Here is a 24,441-nt window from a genome sequence, read left to right on the forward strand (position 1 = left end):
CAATCTTTACAAGTCATGTAATTGTCTTTACAAGTATTGTTCAAAAACGGAAAAAGAGACATTTTTACAAAATTTGGATGACCAAGTCTCTCATGCCATATTCCAATACTTTTGTCTTTAACAAGATTGCAAGATGACTTAGATGGAAGAGTCAAAAAATCCATAAAGTAGAGGTCACCCCTTCTATGGCCTTGCCCAATCAGCTTCCCTGACTGGAGATCCTGCACGGTGCAATCTTTAGGTGAGAAAGAGACTTGGCATCCATGATCGGTGATTTGAGAAACAGAAAAAAGGTTTAAATTAATTTTAGGAACGATTCTTACTTTAGGAATGAAAAAGTTTTTAAAATCAAGTGTTCCAATACTTTCAATTTTTAATGATGTACCATCGGCCGTTGAAACACAAGAGGATATGGGTTCGGAAAAAACATTTGAAAGAGTTTTTATGAGATGTCATATGAAAAGAAGCACCAGAGTCTAGTATCCACATACCTGGAGGTGATGAAGAGTAGGCGATGGCGGCTCCGGATGTTGAAGGAGAAGTCTTGAGAAGATGTTGGAGAACTTCAGAGATGTGATTTAGAGTTTCTTTGATATCTCCTTCTTTGGTACTTTCTTCCTTCTTTGGAGAATTTTCTCCAACCGCGGCAACCTTTCCTTTGAGTTTTGGACAAACCGGTCTAATGTGTCCCGGTTCATTACAATAATGGCATATTATTCTCTTTCTAGGCCCATTACTATTTTTGTTAAAGTGGGGAGGTCTATATGCTTTAACATTCGATCCGGGCCTAGTAACGGCCAAAACTTCATCACTCTTAATGCTCAAGCCAAGTCGAGTTTCTTCTTGACATATCTCGGCAAGTGCATCTTCAATAGGTAGGACTTTGCTTCTATGGAGAAGAGATGCCCTTACTTGTTCAAATTCCGGGCGAAGACCATGAAGAAATTGGAAAAAATGTTCCTTTTCAATTTGTTCCCTTCTTAATTCAATATCTTCCGGAGCCACCCACTTAGGCTCAAGAAGAGCAAGTTCATCCCAAAGAGGAGTTAGAGAACTAAAATAGTCCCGGACACTCATATCCATTTGTTTGGTGGAACGAATTTTTTCTTGACAAAAAAATTGTCGGGCAAGATCCTTTTGGGTATACATACCCTTAAGGAAAAACCAAGCCTCATTGGCCCTCTTCTAAATTTGGCAATATTAGCACAATTTTTAAGGTCTACATTATTCATAAACCATGCCAAAATTTTGGCATGGTTACTTTCCCAATCCTCAATTTTGGATTGATGATCATTAATAGCTTTGATGCGCTCATCGCCATCTAAAGCTTTTTCAACCTCATTTTCGATTTTAGTGAGAACAAGAGGGTTCGGGAGTAGTTTCCATAACAAAACCCCAAAGTTTCTTACCTCTAAGATGATTTTCCATAGCGGAGGCCCACATGAGATAGTTGGACCCATTTAGCTTAAAAGAAAGCTCCACTTTAGAGTCACGTTCCATCGGCACCAAAAGTCCTTCCTTTCTTCAAAAAAATGAGAGGCACACGTTCCAAAGAAAAGCCCAATCACCAACCGAGCTCTGATGCCATGTAATGAAAAGAGGCGGAAGCACCAATAGAGCAAAAGTCACTCTTTAAGAGTGACCACTAGAGCCATGAACACAAACACCAAATGTGCACACACAAAACTCTCAAATATAGAAAATGACTTAAAGTCATAAGTTGGATATTATTGAAGAAAGGAAGAGAAGGGTGTAAAACCCATACATTTACAAGGGGGAATCTCCTCTTTATATAGAGGAGGAAGGCATTAAAGGAGGACCATAAAGGGGGCTCCCTTCTAGTCGTTGGGAGCCCCAACGGTCATAAATATGACTGTTGGGGCCCCAACGACTAGATAGGTGGGGCCCCTTTATGGTTCCAAAAAGTAAAAACAGAAAAATAAAAAAGGAAAAAGAAAAAGGGGAAAAAGGAAAAAAGGTAAAAAAGATAAAAAGTACATGTGGAATTACCAAAACACCCCTATCGGGTTTTTGGTTTATACAAAACAGGAAAAAGCTATATTATTATGTATATATACATATATACGTATATATACTTATATATATATATATGCGAATGTATATATATATAAGTATATGTATATATATATATATTTATATATACATAATTTAACATTTAGTACATGTTTTCTACTGAGTAAACTACTATGACACTTCTACCAGTTGAGATCAAGAGAAAAAACACATGAAACTATGATCTTCTGGTCCTAATGAGTGACCTAACTTTTTGGGGTTAGGATGATCTCTATTCTGGTACACACACACACACACGTGTGTGTGTGTGTGTGTGTGTGTGTGTGTGTGTGTGTGTGTGTGTGTGTGTGTGGCTTCCAGACCATTTATCTCTTAGAATGTCCCAGACCCCTTTAAAAAACATAATGTGTAGCTTTCAGACCATTTATCTCCTAGACAGTCCCAGACCCCTTTAGAAAACACTTGCATGTGTTTTTTGTTTAATCTAAACCCCATAGACATGATCTCCATGCTTTATTTAGTAGAAAACATGTACTAGTTTAACCATTTTTCATGTTCATATGTGTTTTTAGCACCACACAAAATCAACAATATATATTGCACCAAAAATTTAACTAAAAAACAAGAATTCTTGTTAAATTGATTTAATCCAAAGCATGGTTTTTAGTAAATAAGTGATAAACACATCTACAGATTTGGATTATGCAAAAAACTCAAGCAAATATGTTTTTTAAAGAGGTTTGGGACAGTCTGGGAGATAAATGGTCTGGAAGCTACACTATATATATAACATTAAACTAGTTGTGCTTAACACTAATTACATTTAGCTATAATGAAATGATTAAAATACCCTTAAAATGACATTTGTCAAACACCTTTTCCAAAAAAGTAAATTTATGAATCTATCAAAGCTACCTTTTTTACCTTAAAAAGTGACAACTCATTTTAAAAAATGCTTTTCTTTTAAATTTTAGTTATTTTAATAAGGTTGATCCATCTAATGTTAAACACAACTAGTTTAATGTTAGATAAACTATATATATATATAGAAAGGAAAACATTTGCTACAATCCTTTATATGTAAAACAACTTAGCAAATTCTTTTCTTTTTTGTTTTTTAGATAAATCCGACCGGTAGATATGATCTACATCTCTATTTTGTGAGAATTGACATTTGCATAGCTGGATTCTGATGTGTGAGTGGATTGTTTTTAGCTAAACACTTCAAAATTCTTCGACTCTTAAAAACATTTTTTTCAGCAAAATAACACAAATCAAGGGTCAATTCCTAACAAATTGATCATGTTGAACATATCTACAATGTCAGACTGAGTCAAAATGATTTGCATCAAAAAATCTAAACTAGATTGCAAATACAAATAATTGTAGCAAATATGCCTTCATGCATGTTCCCGGGAGCACGGAGTCTGAAAGACATGAGCATAATATGAATAATAGTCATGAATATATACAGATTATCTGTCACACGGGTGCGGGTGCGGGTGCAGGGACAGGGACAGGGACAGGGACAGGGACAGGGACAGGGACACGGTTATTGTTTGGACTTTGGATAGGGTTGGACCCAATCCATTTTTTTTTGTGCGTATATATATATATATATGTTGTTCTTTTTCTTTCTCTTCCTCCAGCACCGACATAAGAAGAGAGGAAGCAAGGTATGCCTTCCCACCCCTCCTATATCTCTCCACCACTTTCTTCCTCCTCCGTTTCTTCAATCTCTCTCTCTCTCTCTTGTTTCTTCTTCCCTCTGGTCTCCTTTCTCCTCCTTGTTCGATTTTCCTCTCCTCTCTCTCTCTCTCTCTTGTTTTTCCCCTATCCCTATTTTCCTCTGGTTTTCCTTCTCATTTTCCAAACCAGAGAAAGGGGGAAGAAGGGAATCGAGAGAGAGAGAGATAAGGAAATCAAGGGAAGGGGGAAAGACAAGAGTGAGAGAGAGGGGAAAGACAACAGCGAGAGAGAGGGAGAGAAAATCGGGTCTGGGTTGGACCTGGCCCAGGGCGTACCTGCATTGCAAACCGGTACCCGCACCCGTGTCGCCGAGTGTCGACAGGGGTATAGCATCCCTTTAGGCGTGTTTATGTTACTTAGCACATTATATATATATCACAAACATGATTTTTTGGGCTTATGCCTTCATAGATGTCCTAGAAGCCCAAAAACTCACAAGGCATGAGAATTATATCAATAATAATCATGAATGAATCTTGGAATAATATTTTATGCATTATGTATAATTGCACAAAAAATGCTAGAGGAAATCATTTTTTGGCTTCTGATCAGAGAAAACTAAAGGAAACCAGTAAAATTAAATGTTGCTCGAAGACTAGCTTCACAATATGTTTCTTGAAGTAGTATCATAACCAAAAGTCAAACTAGCCGAACAGGAACTCACTTCTTGGAGATTCTTCACAAGATCGATAAATTTTAGATTTTCTTCATTATGCTTATGAACCAAATCAGAATGGAACTCATTAATATCCTGCCCAAGAGTGCAGCAAAATGACTCCAATTGTGATAGGCGTCCGTTGATTCCTTCTAGGAAGGAGAATAGATTGTTTGAATATTTCTTCATGGCTTTTTCAACTGTAGAAATCACCTCAGAATTGCAACCTCCTTCACAAAAAGCATTTTCTGCAAAGGATCTCCCAGCTCCAGATTCCCTAAGCTCTGCCTACACCACACAAGTTAAGATGACGAGTTCAAGCCAATATCACATAAGAGAAAAATCTTTGACCCCAAAAAATATATATATCTTAATGAATGGCCATAAAGTAGGCAAAGGCAGCAAAAAAATGACATTACATTAGACATAGCAGCAAACAGAACCACATGAAGTAGTAACCAATTCTAGTAACATATTATGAATAAATATCTGTGTGTGAATGCTGAGAAATAAATTATTAGAATACCATGGTGATACATATACAATATGGACTATGGTGTACTGAGAAACTAATCAAATGCATGCTTAAATAGCCATTATATATTAGCACCACATAAGATAGTTGGCAGGGCCGACCTTTTACATGGGAACACTGCCAATGGTTGATTTATCCTAACATCATGCTTTGGCATAAGCCACCTCATCAGATTGTACTTCTTTTACTTGGATTGCACACCACCTCTGAGTGGCAGTTTTGAAATATTAAAAGAAACAAGTAACTATGTTGTAAATAATACTAACCAGCATCATGATATAAATAACATCCTCTCTCTTCCCCATTTCTACCTAAGGTGATTATGGTATCAAAGCTGGTGGGCTATTAAGGTGCGAATATCAGGTTTACATTCAACTGTTTTCTGACTATTTTTGTATTCTTACATCCCTGTTGTTCATCTACCTTCTTTGACCTTCTCATTTCTGATCTTGGTCCTTTCTTCCTTTGATATACCTTGTTAATTTTTATGATAAATATATATAGGTACCTATATATGTGTGTAATAGGTTATTCCCTCTAGGGGCATTTTTGTCTTTTCACTTATGTAACAAGCCCTACCCATTAGGGGCAGTTTAGTATTTTCTTTATTGTTTTCTTTTTTATTGTTTTTGTTTTTTTCTAGAGGTAGGGACTAGCTCAATGGCTAATTGGACTAGCCCCTTCTTCCTTTTTCTCTCTCTATATATGGGATCTCTCCCATAGTAAGACATGCTTCTCTTGAGCATTTTATGATAAATAAAACTATTTATTTTTTATATTTTGCAGCCCTTTGGTGGCTTATGCTTGTGTTATTCTTTGTGAGCTTGTATCTTGCCCATAAGTGGCTTATTGTATTTGTGCACACTTGTGTATCTTTGTAACCCTTAGAGGAATTTGTGCAGATTTTTTTTCATTATATGGTATCAAAGCTTTGAGCTCTTGGAGTTTGCAGGTTCGTGCTCGTGGATTGTATGTTGGAGGTTCAGGAGCTTGTGTGAAAACTTCTTGGTGGAACCTTTGTCATCTATTTTATTTTTGTCCTCGTCTCTCACCTTATTCTTCTCTTCTCATTCCAATGGCCGACAAAGAAGTTGTTACAGTTGTTCTCGTCAAGTTTAATGGAAGCAACTACATGTGTGCTACGACCGTGAAGAGAATTCTTATGGGCAAAGATTTGTGGTAATATGTTGATGGCTCCTCTCTGGAACCTCAACCTATTCTCACAAAAACCGTAGTGGGAGAAGATGAAGCATCTAAAGAAGAGCCTCTTAAAGAAAGTAAAAGAAAGAAGACATTGTTGGACTACAAGAAATCCCGGAGGTTGGACATGACAAGGTCCTCTCCCTCTTCATGTGAAGCATGAATGAAGAACCATGTTCCAACATCCTTGAATTTGAAAGGGCCAATGAAGCATGTAAGTTCGTCAAACAAACTTACAGACAAAAGGATGTCGCATATAAATGGGACTCATGGGATCGCATCCACAATTGCAAACAAGGAGATAAATCCCTTAGAGAGTACTATAGTACACTTAAAATACTTTGGGATCAAATGGCTAAGTTGGAGCCTATTTGGGAGACTCTGAATGATACTCTTGAAAGGAACAAACAAATCCTTAAGGAGCAGCTCTTTCAATTCATGAGGGGTCTTAGACCCCAGTTTGAACAAGTCTGGGTGGATATTATTCATAGGGAAAGGACTATTGCCTTACATGTAATTTTAGCCAAAGTTTGTATGGAAGAGACAAGATTAAGGTCTATGCCCGAATATAAGGAGATTAAAGACAATGTGTTGGCCGTTTCAAGACCCAAAGCCAACACAAATACCTATAAGCCTCCTCACTTCACCAAGCCTTATTTTGAGAAGCCACACAATGATAATAGAAGGAAGAAGATCATTTTCCATAATTGTGGAGAACTCGAGCACATTAAGCCCTATTGCCCAAAGTTCAAAGGAAGAGATAAAAAGAAAGTGGCATTGGTGAAGACTTCTCAAGAAGACCAGTGGGACTGATAGAGATTCCAAGTCCATTGAGACCATGACATTGTCTCAATTGATGGAGGCTCTACAACCGCTCCTCAAGAACTCATCGTCCTCTATCTCAGGAGCCACGGTCTCTACATCACCTCCCAGTAAGGTTTCTTGGCTTTTTGAGTACGAGGTATCTTTTTATATGACCCCAAACGATTCTTTACTCTCTGATTGTGGCACTAATTCAAGTAAAATGATGTTTTGACCATTGATGGGTCTTCTCTTGACATAAAAGGAATTGAGGATTTTAACAAATTTTCGATCTTTTTCATTCCCAAAATTAGATTTGTTCCAAAACTTTAATTTGAATTTACTATTGGTTTTCCAAATTGTCGACCATAGGTGTAGTGTCTTCTTCTCATCAAACCGATGTTGGGTGCAGGATCTTCAGTCAAGGAAGCAGATTGGGAAAGGTCATAGGGAGGGAGATCTCTACTATATGGATAAAATGATTATTCTAAAAAACACATTTTGTTGTAACGTATAAAATTTGGATACTTTTTTGTGGCATCAAAAGCTAGGTCATCCTAACATATCTAAATGATCTCATGTACTACGTTTTAAAAAAATTTGTAACGAAGAATTTCATTGTACCGATTGCATTCTTGGCAAAATGAAAGACCTTCTATTTACAAAAAGGAGTTTTCTCCATCTAAACCTCTTGAATTACTGCACTCGGATGTTTGGGGTCTACATCCATTGTCTCTAAAGGTGGTTATGTTTATTATGTAATATTTGTGAATGATTTTTCTAGATATACTTGGATTTACTCTCTTATGCACACATATGAAGTTTTTAAAAAAATTTAAATCTTTTCATAACCTTATTAAGAATCGATTCAAAACCAACATATCGATTTTTCACTTAGATTCATGGGGGAATTTATGTCAAAAGATTTCAAAGAATATTTGGAAACTAATAATATTTTACATCATAGGTCTTGTGTCAATACGTCCCAATAAAATGGTTTGTCCGAAAGAAAACATAGACACATAATTGAAACAACCAGGATACTTTTCATTTTGAATCATGTTCCAAAAGAATTTTGGGTCAAAGCTTCTCTTACCGTTTATATCTCATAAATAGAATTCCTTCTACCAAACTTCAAAACATCTCTCTCCCTATGTCACATAAGTGCGGGTGCGGATGCGGCACTTTAAAAAAACTTGGGTGCAGGGGTGCGGACGGAGAGGGTATGTATCAGAGTTACCGGAAACGCCTAGGCATATGGGAAAGCGTACTTTCCGAAGCGCATTTTGAAAGCACGAAACGTCGCGCTTCCGAAATGCGCAGGGAAGCGTGCTTCCCCCACGCTTCCCCCTTTTTTCATTTTTATTTTTATTTTTTTCCTCTTTTTTCGCTTTCCCCTCACTTCCTAGGTCGCTTTCGCTTCGCTTCCTAGATCGCTACCGGCTCGTGATTCGCTTCTAAGTCGTCCTATGCTTCCCGCTTCCTAAAATTTTGAAAGTACCGCACTTCCCGTATCGCTTCCCGCTCTCGCAACCATGGTATGTATGTATGTATATATATATATAATTTTTAGCAATTTAAGTTATCATCAATTCATGATGCATAAATTCATGCAATAAATCAAATTAACAATCTACAATTACTATTCCTCATCAATAAAAATTAACACCACACTGGTGCAAATATATATATATATATATATATATATATATATATATATATATATATATATATATATATATATATATACAATATAGATAAAACTAGACTTGGTTAGTGTTAATTGAATCTACTTTTGGACAGAAATGAACCTCAGTGTGGTTGACTTCACCTGACACAAAGGAAGACATGTCCAAGTGTCACATCTGCATGGGTGTGAGTGTGATGTGGGTGCGGTGCCCTGTTAGAAGAGTCTGTGTTACATAGCTCTCCCCTTGAAAAGCTTTTCAAAATCCCTCTTGATTATTCAAGATTAAGGATTTTTGGATGTAAATGATTTGTTCTTACCAACAAAAATGACTAACTTTCACCTAGAGCCATACCATGTGTATTTCTTGGGTATGGTGAAAACTATAAAGGATTTAGGTGTTATGACTTCAAAAACGACAAACACTATGTCACAAAAGATGCTTCATTTTAAGATAAAGAAAGTTTTTTTGATCAAAATGTGCCTAAGGAAGCTATTGAATATTCATTCTTGTTAGAATTGTTGCCTAAGAGTAATGATGAATGTGTGATTGATGATGTTACTAACGAAGAACCACAACTCAATATCCACGATGGTGAAAATATTGACATATCTGAACCCATAACAATCCAATATAGTAGGCGAGAAAATGATTGACAACCTAGTGCCCTAGAAAAAAATTTCAACCTAGAAGGACAACAACAAAGTGAATTGAGAAGACCTGACAAAATCTCTAGACCTCCAAATAGATTTGTATCATATGAATCATTCTCTCCCCCAATATAAAGCTTGTCTAGCAAGATTTTGTCATATTTTGAACCAACCACCTATAACCAAGCTAAAAATTACCCTGAATGGATGAGTAATGAATGATGAATTAAAGGCACTTGAAAAATCCAAAACATCGGAGATAAAAGGTTTACCTAGAGAAAAGAAAACCATAGGTTGTAGATGGGTTTACAAAGTCAAGACTAAAACTGAAGGGGCATTAGAAAGATATAAGGCGAGAATAGTAGCTAAAGGTTATTCCCAAGAATATGGTATAGATTATGATGAAACTTTTATACATGTAGCCAAAATGACCTTTGTTAAAACTCTCATAGTTTAACTGCTATCAAAGGATGGGTTATTTATTAAATGGATGTAAAAAAATGTCTTTTTAAATGGGGAACCAAAAGAAGTTTGTATGGATTCACCTCTTTGATATGAGATTCTATGGCAAGGTCATTCATTTAATAAAAGCTTTATATGGGTTAAAAGAGGCTCCTAAGGTCTGGTATGATAGATTCAGCTATGTGATGATTAAAATTGGATTTAAATCTTTTTATACTGACACTATTATGTTTATTAAGAAATCTGATGCATGTATTATTATTTTGCTTCTTTAGTCGATAACATAATCATTACTGGTGGAGACAAACATGGGGTTAGCTATATTAAAAGTATTCTTAAGGAACATTTTGAAATGATTGACCTTGGTTTTAACCAAGTTTATAATTGAAATTATTGACAGGTCAAGGGATTACTGATGAAAATAGGGTGGACACTTCAAAAGTAATTAACGCCAAGATAAAGAAAGATGATAGATTACCTTTGGAGGATCCCACTCCATACTGCCAGATGATATGAGTATTGACATATTTGACTATCACTCGACCTGATATAGCCCATGTTGTTCATACTGTAAGTTAGTTGCAATACTTACCAACCATAGTTCGCATGAGTGTTGTGATGAAAATCATTATATAATCACAAAATTATGTTTCTACGAGGTCTTTTGTTGTCTTCCTCCTTACTTGAATTAAAAAATTACTTTAATTAAAATTGGGGAGGAGATCCTAATGATTTTTTTTTCTTTTTAGGTGATTTTCTGGTGTTTTGAAAATATAAAAAGCAACAAAAAGTATCTTTGTCATCAACTGAAGTTAAAATTGTGCCATGGATACTATAACATCATTGATTGTGTGGCTGAGGAGATTACTTGAAGACATGGTGGTTTACTTGCAAACACCCTCAAGACTATGTTGTGACAACAAGAGTGCAATATACATAGTTAGCAATCATACATTTCACGAAAGAACTAAACATATCGAAATGGATTGTCATTATGTGTGTGAAGAATTTTTGAAGACTATCACTTTGCCTTGTGTCAGCTCTGAATATCAATTGGCTGATTTCTTCACCTAGGCGCTTATGTCACCTTGGTTTCACTTTCTACTAAACAAACTTTCGGTTATCACACCGTAAGTTTGAGGGGGAGTGTTAATTTGTATGATATATATATATATATATATATATATATATATATATATATATATATATATATATATATATATATATATATATATATATATATATATATGTGTGTGTGTGTGTGTGTGTGTGTGTGTAATTGATTATTCCCTCTAGGGGCATTTCTATCTTTTCACTTATGTAATAGGCCTGCCCATTAAGGGAAATTTAGTATTTTCTTTATTGTTTTCTTTTTTTTCTAGCCATTGGGGCTAGCCCAATGGCTAGTTGAAATAACCCCTTATTCCTTTCACTCTCTATATATATGGGATCTCTCTCATAGAGTAAGACATGCTTCTCTTAAGCATTTTATGATAAATAAAACTATTTGTTTTTTATGTTTTGTAGTTTTGGTGGCTTGCACTTGTTCTATTCTTTGTGAGCTTGTATCTTGCCCATAAGTGGCTTATTGTATTTGTGCATAATTGTGTATCGTTGTAGCCCTTAGAGGAATCTATTTGTGCACATTTTTGTTTCATTACATTCCTATCTTTTCAGTCCCATTTCATTCCATCTTTTTGTGATGTCCATAAGTTTATCATTGACAACTAAATATCCAATGTTTGAAAAGTTGTGGCCTCTTCAACTACATCACGAGACACTATTCACAAATAAAAGATTCAGAAGTAATTCACATGAAATACTGGTAATAACAATCATTTTTAGGACGTTCAGAGGAAAGGAAAGGATCAAGGAGGTGGGTTTGTGGTAAAGGCCAAGGTAATCTATAATTATTTGGTTGTTGTATTCTCCTAATGCATGGCATCCAAAATACCAAATTACCAGTCATGTTATTGTAATTACTAGATATGGCTCATCTCATCCTATAACATGCATTGATTAGGTTGTCCTTCAAACTGCTAATAGCCATATGGTCTTGAATACTGTTTTTCTTGTCCAAAATTCATGGAAATTTGATTTTTGTTTTCCCAGATGACTAAAAAAAGCAATGTTACCTTCTTCTCACACCTTTGTTTTGTTAAAGAATTGACTGAAAGGGCACATCCATTAGCAGGAGATGACATTTACCTTCTAAAACTTTCATCAATGAAAAGACAAGATATGCAGTTCATGCGAGTGAACAGAGATGTCAAAGTCTGCCATCATGGTTTGGTTATCCAACAATTTATCTTGAGTTCTTAAATACTTGTCAAATTACAGCTATATTCATCTTGATGATTGGAATTTTAATTGTCATAAATTAGAGTCATTTACATATAAAGCATACATTATGATGATCTTACATTTGACCACCTGAAATTTCAGAAATTTGAAGTAGGTGCCCAACCTTTTAAGAAGTAGCTCAAATAGACACTTCTGTTGATCTCTATCTAGCCAACTTTGGTTAACTCTTAACCATCACTAGTTAAGTATGTAAAATGTCAGTTCACCCTTTTTCCTTCAAATCCATGGATACCCAAGACAATAGACACAAAAATGGAATCAGATGCCCAAAACAAGAAGATTTAAAAGATAAAAAAAAGAAAGAATTTGACAGAAGCAAATATGCAAAGGTCATGATCGGTGAGAAGTATCGATGATCAAAAGCAAGATGGTGGCACGTCTAAGTAGTAAAATGAGCAAGATGTATCATAATCTACTGTGAAAACTTTTGAACAATTCAATATCATTATAATCAAATTTTAACAAGAAATTTAAGTTGAAACGTAAGAACAAATTTTAGACAAAAAAGCACACAAGTACATAACAACAACAACGCCTTCATCCCAAACAATTGGGGTTGGCGATATGAACCAAAAAGAAAATCATTTTGGGTCCTTCACATGAATCCTTCTCCTCCAATCATTTCTATCCAATGTCACGTCCTCGGTGAGGTTCAAAGCCTTCATATCCTTTCTTATCATCTCCATCCAAGTCTTCTTAGGCCTACCCCGACCTCTTTTAGCTAATATATTTTCCCATTTCTCCATCCTTCTAACCGGAGCATCATTAGGCCTTCGTCGAATATGCCCAAACCATCATAAACGATTCTCACTCATCTTATTTTCAATGGGTGCAACGCCTACCTTCTTACATATTTCCTCGTTCCGAATCTTATCTTTTAGTGTCTTTCCACACATCCATTGAAGCATACGCATCTCAGTTAAACTCATTTTTTGAAAATGATGTCTCTTGGCAGCCCAACATTCCGTACCATATAGTAAAACGGGCCTAATTGTCGTCCTATAAAACTTTTCCTTCAACCGCAATGCCATTCTACGATCGCACAACACTCTAGTTGCACTTTTCCATTTCATCCACCCAACCTTTATCCTATGATTTACATCTCCATCAATTTCTCCATACTTTTGAATGATAGATCCCAAATATTTGAAACAGTCATTCCACCGGTATTTCTTGCTCACCAAGCTTCACTACACTCCCATCACTACTTCGTTGCTTACTAAACCGACATTCCATATATTCTGTCTTACACTTACTCAACTTAAATCCTCTTGCTTCCAATGTCTGTCTCCATAATTCTAACTTAGCATTAACCCCAGCTCTAGACTCATCAATCAAAACAATATCATCAGCAAACAACATACACCACAACACATTTTCTTGAATTGATCTCGTAAACTTATCCATCACTATGGCAAATAAGAAAGGGCTTAAAGCAGATCATTGATGTAACCCAACCGTTATAGGAAAATTAGTTGTCACCCCTCCACAAGTGCGGACATTGGTTACTACTCCTTCATACATATCTTTAATTATACTAATGTACTTGAGAGAAGCACCTTTCTTCATCATTGTCCACCAGAGAACGTCCCTAGGTACTCTATCGTATGCCTTCTCCAAATCAATAAAAAACATATGCAAATCTTTGTTCCTCTCTCTATATCTCTCAATAAGTTGTCTAAGAAGATGTATAACTTCCATAGTTGATCTTCCAGGCATAAAACCAAATTGATTCTCCGATATCAGGACAACCTTCCTCAACCTAGACTGAATCGCCCTCTCCTAAAGTTTCATAGTATGACTCATGAGTTTTATACCACGATAGTTTGTGCAATCTTGTATATCACCCTTATTCTTATAGAGAGGCACCAAAGTACTCTTCCTCCACTCATTAGGCATCTTATTTGTCCGCCAAATCTTGTTAAAAAGATTTGTCAACCATTCTAAACCTTTCTCTCCCAAGCATTTCCAAGCCTCGATAGGTATACCATCTGGGCCAACTGCCCTTCTTGATTTCATTTTCTTCAAAGTCTCTGCAATTTCTTTCTTTTGAATCTTGCGCATGAAGTCACAATTCATCTCATGAAAAGGAATGAAGAAGTCTCCAAGATCTTGAGCATGACTTTCATTAAAAAGCTTATCAAAATAATCTTTCCATCTCACCTTAATCTCATCTTTGACTAAAACCCTTTGCGTTTCATCGTTGATGCATCTAACCATACCCAGATCCCTCGATTTCCTATCTCTCATCTTTGCAAGCCTATAAATATCCTTTTCGCCCTCTTTGGTATCCAACTTGTCATAAACCTCCTTATATACCTTATCCTTCGCATTTCAAACTACTTTTTTAGCTTCCTTATTTGCTATCATATATTTCTCTAAATTCGCATTATCACGACTCTTGCTTAGATTTCTATAACACTATCTTTTAACCTTAATAGCTAATTTGACATCCTCGTTCCACCATGATGTATCCTTACCTAGTGGTGCACCGCCTTTAGACTCACCCAATACCTCCTTAGCCACTTTTCTCATGCCATCCGCTATCTTATTCCACATTGATTCTGAATCATCCTCGAGACACCAATCAGCTTCCTTAACTACCTGCTCTACAAACATTCCTTGTTTAGCTCATTTCAGTGCCCACCACTTAATTCTAGGATCTATCCTATGTCTATCCCTTTTGCGGCATTGTCTAATTCTAAGATCTAAAATTAAGACTCTATGTTGTGTAGCTATACTTTCTCCCGGTATAACCTTACAATCGATGCAACAACCCCTATCTCTCTTTCTAAGTAGGAAAAAATCTATCTGACTCGTATTAACCCCACTTTTAAATGTTACTAGGTGAGACTCCCTCTTCCTAAACCAAGTGTTTGCTAAGATCACCCCAATTGTACTCAATTATGGCCCTCAATCAATTATAGTAGTTTATGTAAAAGTCAAGTGAGATCCTTATTTAAAATCAAGTTTTGTAAAGTGTGCCCATAAAGGGAAATAATTTTTAGCAATTAATTAAAATTTAAAAAGAACGAAATACCTAAGCTCTAGAAATGTATAATCTTGGACTGATCCATAAACTTCTAAAATCTATACTGAAGCCTTGGAGTTGACTTTTTATTTCTTAAGAATTTGAATTTTAACTATATTTAATTAACTCAAATAGGAATTTGCTTAATTACATGTAATATCTTAAGTAAACGGAGAATAAAAATAAAACAAGTAATAGAGGATATTTACTATAAGACCAAAGACAAAAACGCGATTTTATATAATTGATAAAATAATGTCAACCCCCCCCCCTTCTTTCCCCCCTTGCCGCCTTAACCCTTTATAAATACCCCCCATAAGGAAGAGGAGAGGATAGAGGGGGCTAGGGAGCAACGCTGAAAGGTTTCGCAGTTGCCAGGTAAGTAACTAATTATGAGCTTGATAATTAGAATTTAGTTTGTCATAATTTATATTTTTGAAAATAATTTCTTATAGTTTTCTATAATCAGAGTCAGCTCTTCTTAAATTAGTTTTGTAAGTAGTTGCTTTCTATAATTAGAGCTCTATTTTCTTAAATTAATTTTGTATTATGGTCTTAATAATTAGGATTAAGCTTGCCATAAGTTATTTTATTGTAATTAGTCATAGTTTTCTATAATTAGAGTCAGATTTACTTAAATTAGTTCATGAGAATGATAATTACAATTAAGTTTTTATACGTTAAATTTCTTGTGAGTATTTGATTTTACTTAGAGCTTCCTAAAGTCAAGTAACTTACATTTTGAATGTTTAAAAGTTATTCTCCTTAAGTAGGTAATCATTAGCTTTGATTTTATCTTTTTCTGTATAATAGAAATTATGTTATAAAAAAAATCAGAATTAACAAAAAAGGGTCATACTTGCTCTCGTAGTTCGAGGTGCTAGGGAGGGGTGGTACTAGAGACGGACCTAACCTTCTGCTCTTTGCAAGTGGCCGCACTGGGACTCAAATTCGTGATCTCCCCACTGGCAGCCCGAGCATTTTACCATTGCACCAAGCAATGGCCCTCAGAAAATCAGATTTAACAATGAAAATTAAATGAGGATTCATATTTAAAGATTGACTTATAATTTGTGAAACAATAATTACTATTGTTGAACTAAAAGACTTGGTAATTCTAAAGTTTGTCCGTTCGTGGTACACCACCGATCAGACCCCCCTACAACCTTGTTTGGCATTATTGCACCTCTGGTCATACGGTATTAATCAGCCCATTAGACTTATCATAAGGATTTTATTGGCCCAACTGGACTTAATCCTCGAATTCAATTGACCCTTCGATATTGTCAATGAATTATAGATCCTTCACATGACTCAGTGGAGTTACCATCCTCTTGAGTGAGCTAGATTTTATCGGCCTTTGGAGATTCTCCACGAGATTATGAATCATTGCATATAGACCTCCCTCACCAGTTGGTATTATCAGCCCATCAAAAGTAACAAAAGGATTTTTATCGACCAAACAAATTTCAAGATCAACCCTTCAGATCTACAGTGAGTATGTCAATTAGTTCTAGAAAAGAATGTTTTCTAAAAGTTTTGCAAAATAAGAAATTGTATAATTGTACTACATTAAAAAAATCAGGTTTCATGGTCTAAATTGAATTTGCAGAAGTGATTTAAGATATATTATTTTGTTTTTCGTAATTTTTTTTTCAATTAACTCTTTTGGAATCTTGACAAATCTAATTATTAAAGTTGTAATTAGCTACTTACTGAGCATTTAGCCCATTAATCGTTTATTGTTTCAAAGTGAAAATTTTAATAAAGCAACGAGGAATTTTGAGAGATATTTATTGGATACTTCGACGAGGACATACTGACAAGTCAAGCATCTTAACCAATGATTAAGTCGTTAAACTATCAGTTTATACTTTGAAAAGCATTGAGATCATCTCAAAGTTGTATTTTGACTTGTATCAAAGATTTTATGAAAGTGAAGTTATTAGATAGACTAGATAGAGTTGTATGAACTATGAAATGATCTGAAATATTTATATTCTTGAATTTTATTTTCTTTGAACTTCTACCAGGGTTATTTGATTCATAAAGACCTGACAACAAAAATGAACTGCTCGATAGTCACATTCTGAGGCATGACCATAGGTCTGTTTTGGAGTGCGACATAAGAACCATAAATAGAATAATGAAAGAAGATGACAACTCATCCTTAACACCAAGTTTTAGCCTGGCCATACACACTTTATGCTCCTTAAATGAAACAACATGCACAGGAAAATGAGTCTGTCTTTCCACCAAATTAGAGTTACAATTTGTGAACTTTTGAAACCTACCAAAATTGGTTCATTCAGGTTCATATTTTCAATAATTTTGAAAGCTGTGTAATACCAATACCAAAATTGTTTCATTCAGGCCCACTCCCCATCTCTTGTAAAAAGGCCTTTTGCCTATTCAATGAGAATAGTTATTGCAATTTGGTAAGCATACAAATTAACTAAACTACCAAAATTGACTTCCTGGTGGGCAACTCCTAACAAGACTGAATCTTTGTAAAAAATATGGCATAGAAACTAGCACAACTAATCTAGAGTCTTGCAAATTTGATGCATCCTGACTTGATCTAGAGCTGACATAAGTGTCAATCTCCTTGCTGCTAGAAGAGTAGGACCGAAGTCAATCCCATTTGAACTTCTTAACCAAGCAAAAAATGGAGGCGATTATTAACTTCAATGAAAATTTTCAGGCATCCACCTGAACTTTGCAGTTCCTAGTCTTCCAGTCACTTCCAAGTTCCCGCGATATCTGTTTTCCAAAAAGTCCAAGTTTGCACCAAGAGAAGATTTTTCTGCGAGCATGCGAAATTTACCCAGTCAAAAGTTCTGGCTTCAAATCTGAGCCAAAATATAAATTGAACCAAAGTTCTGGTTTCCTATCCACAGCCAGCAAATCAATCAACCACACAACAATTTCACCTAAACACTTGGGCAACTTCTGAACCCAAACCCATATGGAAATTGAAGGTGACCGTCAGTGTTATTAAAAAAGCACCTCAAGGCGCAAAAAGCACGCCTCGCCTCAAGGCGAGGGGCTTTATGCCTTGAGGCGTATGTGTAAAGCGCAAAAGCCCCAAGGCATGCACCTCATACGCCTTGAGGCGCACGCCTTGAGGCGAGGTGCGCCTCAGGATGAGGCGCATATGCCTCGTTAGTTTTGGTCAAATGATAGTCAAAACCCTCATTTGACCAAAAATTAGGGGTTAAACAAAAAGGGGTCGGGGGCCCTTTATGTTTAAGCCCCTCGTTTTTTTCTCACCCCACTCTCTCTCTGTTTTTTTTCTCACAGCAGACTCTCTCTCGGCTCTCACAGCATTCTCTCTTTCGTGGTGGAGCCCCGAAACAGGTACGCTCGCTCTCTCGTTTCTAGTTTTTTCTCTTTCTCTCTCGTTCTCCTCTTCTTCTTCTCCTTCTCAGCACATTTACACGTCTTCCTCATGCTGCTTAAGCAGTAAAAACGAGTTAGTTGATTGATGAAATACAAATTAGTATGCACTATTGAATATTTACTTTGCAGATTATTACAATTTATGTAGTATGGATTTAATGATTGATGAATATTATTGTGTTGTATGACTGACTATTTGTTCGTTTATTCTTTCTGAAACCATTATCACAGTTTAAATCTTTCTTTTTTTTTTGGGTAACTTTCAGACTCATGCTTACCCCTAAGCTATTCAAGAACATTGCTTGTATCATCACGGTTTATGCTTCAGACTCACATTTTTTACCTGTCCTGGGTCAAGGCTTGCAGACTGGCAGTCTTCAGATTTGCATTTTTGCTAGCCTGTGACAAATTTTTGACCTACTGGTTGACTTAAAACATTTTTCCTATTAGCATTCTTTATCATTGTAGTTGATCTATCATCTTGCATTGGCTGCTGACTTAGCCTAAGCTATGACTTTATCATTTGTACGCTGGGGCACAATTGGGTTATGGCTAGCAACCTGATATTAGTTAGGGATGCCAATAAACATTGGCCTAATTAATATCTGTGACTTGGTGTATCTGCACACAAAATGTTAAAGTATTTAAGATATTTTACATTTCATAAATCGTGAGTGTGATAGTTGATTGGGTATAATTCAGCATCCCCATAGATTAGATATTACTTTCAGATGAACATGCGAGCTCTTGTTTGGATCACGAGTGGAATATGTACTGTCATTAGGCTGCTTTTAGAAAGACTTTGTTTGTGTTGCCATGCATGTCCATTCTCTTTCAAGACCTAAATCTTGATAATAAATGCATGTGCAATGCCGACCATGTTTGTCACGGAAAAACCCATTGTAGAAAAAGTTTGAATCGATTAGCCTTGTTTCATTTAACTCTTTTGGCTTGGCTTATTTCACATTTTTTGGCTAAAGAAGATCTTGTGCACTTATTGGTTTCTCATATACACAAGCATGTATGCATTCATTATTCAGATTGCAACTGCTTTTAGTTTATTGTTTGTTTGTGCATTTGTTGACTATTGAATTATTGAATAATAAAATGCAGCAAAATCTTTTTCTGTTATTTTGAATGTCTTTTATCAAAGAATGGTACTTGTAATTTAATTTTTTGTGTTAATATATATTTTCTTATATGCATTTTTGCAGTTAAACAATGGGAAAAGATGTAGGATGGGATCATGGAGCTAAAGTTCCAAATCCCACTAAAGATCTCAAACTCGTAGGACATGTAATTTGCAATTACTGTCATAAACAGACTATAGGAGGCATCTATAGGTTAAAGCATCACTTAGTTGACACAAAACATTGTATAAACATGTACGAAGCGGTTCCACCTGATGTGAAAAGATTTTTTTAGAAACATCTAAGGGATTAGAAGCAAAAAAAACAAGAGGAAGAACAAAACAAGTTGGATATCGGGTGGAGTGTTTATTTTGGATCATCAACAGGCGATAACATGAACAAAGAAACCAGTGGATCATGTAGTGATGCAAAAACAAGCGCAGATGGTCCTATGAACCTCTTTGTGAACAAAGAAGCACGATAAACCACAATAAAAAACTGCTTTTAAAAGGGATAAAAGAAAAAATATATGTCGTGCTATTGGTAGATTTTTTATTCAAATGTCTTATCATTTAATCTTTGCAACAATCCATATTTTGGTACAATGGTAAAAGCTATTGCAAATTATGGGTAAAGGTTCAAACCGCATTTTTATCACGAGATCAAAACATGAATTTTGAAGGATGAGATAGATTGTACTCACGAAATTTTAAAAGAGTTAAAAAAGGAATGGCCAAAGGTTGGTTGCAACATTATGACAAATAGTTGGACAGATGAAAAAGGAAGAAACTTAATTAATTTTCTTGTGAACAACTCATCTGGGACAATATTTTTTAAGTCTGTTGACATCAGCGATATAAAAAAAATTGGTGCAAATTTGTGTAAGTTGTTAAAGAAGTTGGTGAAAGTAATGTGGTGCAATTCATTACAGATAATGCATCAAATTATGTGGCAGCTGAGAATATGTTAACAGTAGAAAAAACATGTTTTTGGACACCATGTGCGGCGCATTGCTTGGATATTATGTTAAAAGATATTAAAAAGATATCAATTTTTAAAGATACAGTAGAAAAGGCGAAAAAAATTACAAAATATATTTATAGTCATGCATGAGTATTAAATTTGATGAAAAAGTTCAGAAAGAAAAAAGAACTTCTACATCCAGTCGTCACTCGTTTTGCTACAACATATCTTACGCTTCATAGTATTGGATGTTATAAGAAAGAGTTGAAGTCGATGTTCTTATCTTCAAATTTTAGATTATGTAATTATTATAAGAAATCTAATGCTAAGAACATTTCTTATATTGTTCTTAATGATCATAAGTTTTGGGATGTCATATCATATGCAATTAAAGCTACACTGCCTCTCGTAAAAGTGTTGCGATTAGTTGATGCAGATGAACCTACTATGAGATTTTTGTACGAGACAATGGATAGAGCAAAAGAGAAAATCGCTTCAAACCTTGACAAGATTGAAAGAAAATATAAACCTATTTGGGATATCATTGATAGACGATGAGACTTGCAACTTCTTAAGCCTTTGCATGCAACTGCCTATTATTTAAATCCACATTTTCATTATACTGACAACTTCAATCCGGATGGAGAAGTTATGAGTGACTTTTATGATTGTGTTGAAAAATTGGTTTCTGATGCAAATGTTCGATTGAAAATTACAACACAAGTCGATGCATTTAAAAAGGCAAATGGGTTATTTGGTAGAGAAGCAATTGTTACAACAAGAAAATTAAAAAGTCCTGGTAAGTTTGCAATTATGTTGTTTGTTAATTATGACATTCTTAATGTTTTTATCAATTTTGTATTATTTTATTTGAATGCAGCTGATTGTTGGAGTTCATTTGGGCATGAAAATCCTGAGTTGATGAATTTTGCAATTTGAATTCTAAGTTTGACATGCAGTGCATCGGGCTGTAAGAGAAACTAGACTACTTTATCATTGGTTTGTGACTTTGTATTTTATTTTTGAAATACATTTTTATAAGTGTAATTATCTTATAATTGATTATCAATGATTTAAAATTATAGGTGCATACAAAATAGACGAATAAACTTGAATATGAAAAGATGAATGCATTGGTTTTCGTAATGTATAATATGAAATTAAGAGAGAGAAATATGAGGAGGAGAGCTACCAAAGACCCTATATGTCTAGATCATATAGACTCAGACGATGAGTGGATTGTGGAGAAGAAAGATCCAGTGTCGCCTAGTTATCCTAATTGGTTGGAGGATTCATGATTGGATCCGAACTTCGACATAAATGCCATTGAGCATGTGCTTATTGAAAAAGTTATTTCACCTCATGATTCACAAACTGGTTCTAGGCAAGACAGGTCTTCAAGAGATCGAGGTAAAGCTAAATTCATTTTACCTTGCTATGAATATAAATATAATTTTTTAATTACATAAAATAAGTATTTAATACATGATTTTTTATTGCAGGAAAAAAAAGCAAAAGAAGTGAACGAGGATGTGGAGGAAAAAAGTGCAGATGATGAAGAGTCACAGAATGAAGATGAAGGAGAACCTATTTATATGGATTCCTCATATGATGACATTGAAGACTTAGATATTGATGATGACGAGACACAAGAAGAGCCTAGGCCCTAATTCATATCATAGACTTATGACCATTTATATATTTTTTTAGGTCTTTCAATTGCAATTGTGAATGTTAACACTCTCATTTTGAAGAGTTTTGGACAAATATATTAACATTTGGTTGTTAATGCTAACATGCATTTTCTAATTATGACATTGTATTGTTAATGCTAAGATGCATTTCGTTGTTAATGTTAAGTTTTTATTTAATGAATGCCCATGTTTTTTTAGATACTTACATAGGTCAAGTTGTTGCATTAATGTTACTTTTACATGTTAATCTCATATTTTTTCAGTATATTTGAGATTTTTTATTTCATGTTGGTTGTTGCTTCATCAATAAAGATTTTTTTATTTATTTATAATTTTAGATATTTTTATAGTTTTTTTAAGTTTTTTTTTTTTAGGCTTACGCCTAGCCTCAGATTTTGGTGGAGCACCTCGCTACGCCTCAATGCTTTTCACAACATTGGTGACCGTTGAACTTTGGAAAGCATCTATAAGCAACGAGTTATTCTAAAATATATGCAAATCCACAATCTGTGGTTCATTCCAAGGTTACCGGAAGTGACATCAGGCATGGGGAAGCGCGTTTTCCTGAAGCGCAAATCGAAAGTGTGTATTTCGAAAGGGCGTCTCTTAATTTCATATTGTACATTATGAAAACCAATGCATTCATCTTCTCTTGTTCAAGTCAATTCATCTGTTTTGTATGCACCTATAATTTTAGATTTTTTATATATTTGAGATTTTTTATTTCATGTTGGTTGTTGCTTCATCAATAAAGATTTTTTTATTTATTTATAATTTTAGATATTTTTATAGTTTTTTTAAGTTTTTTTTTTTTTAGGCTTACGCCTAGCCTCAGATTTTGGTGGAGCACCTCGCTACGCCTCAATGCTTTTCACAACATTGGTGACCGTTGAACTTTGGAAAGCATCTATAAGCAACGAGTTATTCTAAAATATATGCAAATCCACAATCTGTGGTTCATTCCAAGGTTACCGGAAGTGACATCAGGCATGGGGAAGCGCGTTTTCCTGAAGCGCAAATCGAAAGTGTGTATTTCGAAAGGGCGTCTCTTAATTTCATATTGTACATTATGAAAACCAATGCATTCATCTTCTCTTGTTCAAGTCAATTCATCTGTTTTGTATGCACCTATAATTTTAGATTTTTTATATATTTGAGATTTTTTATTTCATGTTGGTTGTTGCTTCATCAATAAAGATTTTTTTATTTTTTTATAATTTTAGATATTTTTATAGTTTTTTTAAGTTTTTTTTTTTTAGGCTTACGCCTAGCCTCAGATTTTGGTGGAGCACCTCGCTACGCCTCAATGCTTTTCACAACATTGGTGACCGTTGAACTTTGGAAAGCATCTATAAGCAACGAGTTATTCTAAAATATATGCAAATCCACAATCTGTGGTTCATTCCAAGGTTACCGGAAGTGACATCAGGCATGGGGAAGCGCGTTTTCCTGAAGCGCAAATCGAAAGTGTGTATTTCGAAAGGGTGTCTCTTAATTTCATATTGTACATTATGAAAACCAATGCATTCATCTTCTCTTGTTCAAGTCAATTCATCTGTTTTGTATGCACCTATAATTTTAAATCATTGATAATCAATTATAAGATAATTACACATATAAAAATGTATTTCAAAAATAAAATACAAAGTCACAAACCAATGAGAAAGTACTCTAGTTCCTCTCACAGCTCGATGCACTATATGTCAAACTTAGAATTCGAATTGCAAAATTCATCAACTCAAGATTTTCGTGCTCAAATGAACTCCACCAATCAGCTGCATTCAAATAAAACAATACAAAATTGATAAAAACATTAAGAATGTCATAATTAACAAACAGCATAATTGCAAACTAACCAGGAGTTTTTAATTTTCTTGTTGTAACAACTGCCTCTCTACCGAACAACCCCTTTGCCTTTTTAAATGCATCGACTTGTGTTGTAATTTTCAACCGAACATTTGCATCAGAAACCAATTTTTCAACACAATCATAAAAGTCACTCATAACTTCTCCATCCGGATTGAAGTTGTCAGCATAATGAAAATGTGGATTTAAATAATAGGCAGCTGCATGCAAAGGCTTA

General features: G+C 35.0%; 1 protein-coding gene across 3 annotated transcripts in view; it reads right to left on the reverse strand.

Annotated features, from left to right (window-relative positions):
* Positions 1 to 24,441, reverse strand: part of LOC149820132 (uncharacterized) — a 51,977-nt gene that overhangs the window by 16,985 nt on the left and 10,551 nt on the right. For 2 of the 3 annotated variants that reach the window (XM_089982003.1, XM_089982004.1), the window contains exon 2: positions 4,448 to 4,726. In XM_089982003.1, the coding sequence (XP_089838129.1) occupies positions 4,448 to 4,726 (279 nt within the window). The remainder of the gene's footprint in view (positions 1 to 4,447; positions 4,727 to 24,441) is intronic. The other variant, XM_089982005.1, reaches the window with a different exon arrangement.

This window comes from Nuphar pumila, chromosome 12 (assembly GCF_984573655.1).
Source record: "Nuphar pumila chromosome 12, dmNupPumi1.hap1.1, whole genome shotgun sequence".
NCBI lineage: Eukaryota > Viridiplantae > Streptophyta > Magnoliopsida > Nymphaeales > Nymphaeaceae > Nuphar > Nuphar pumila.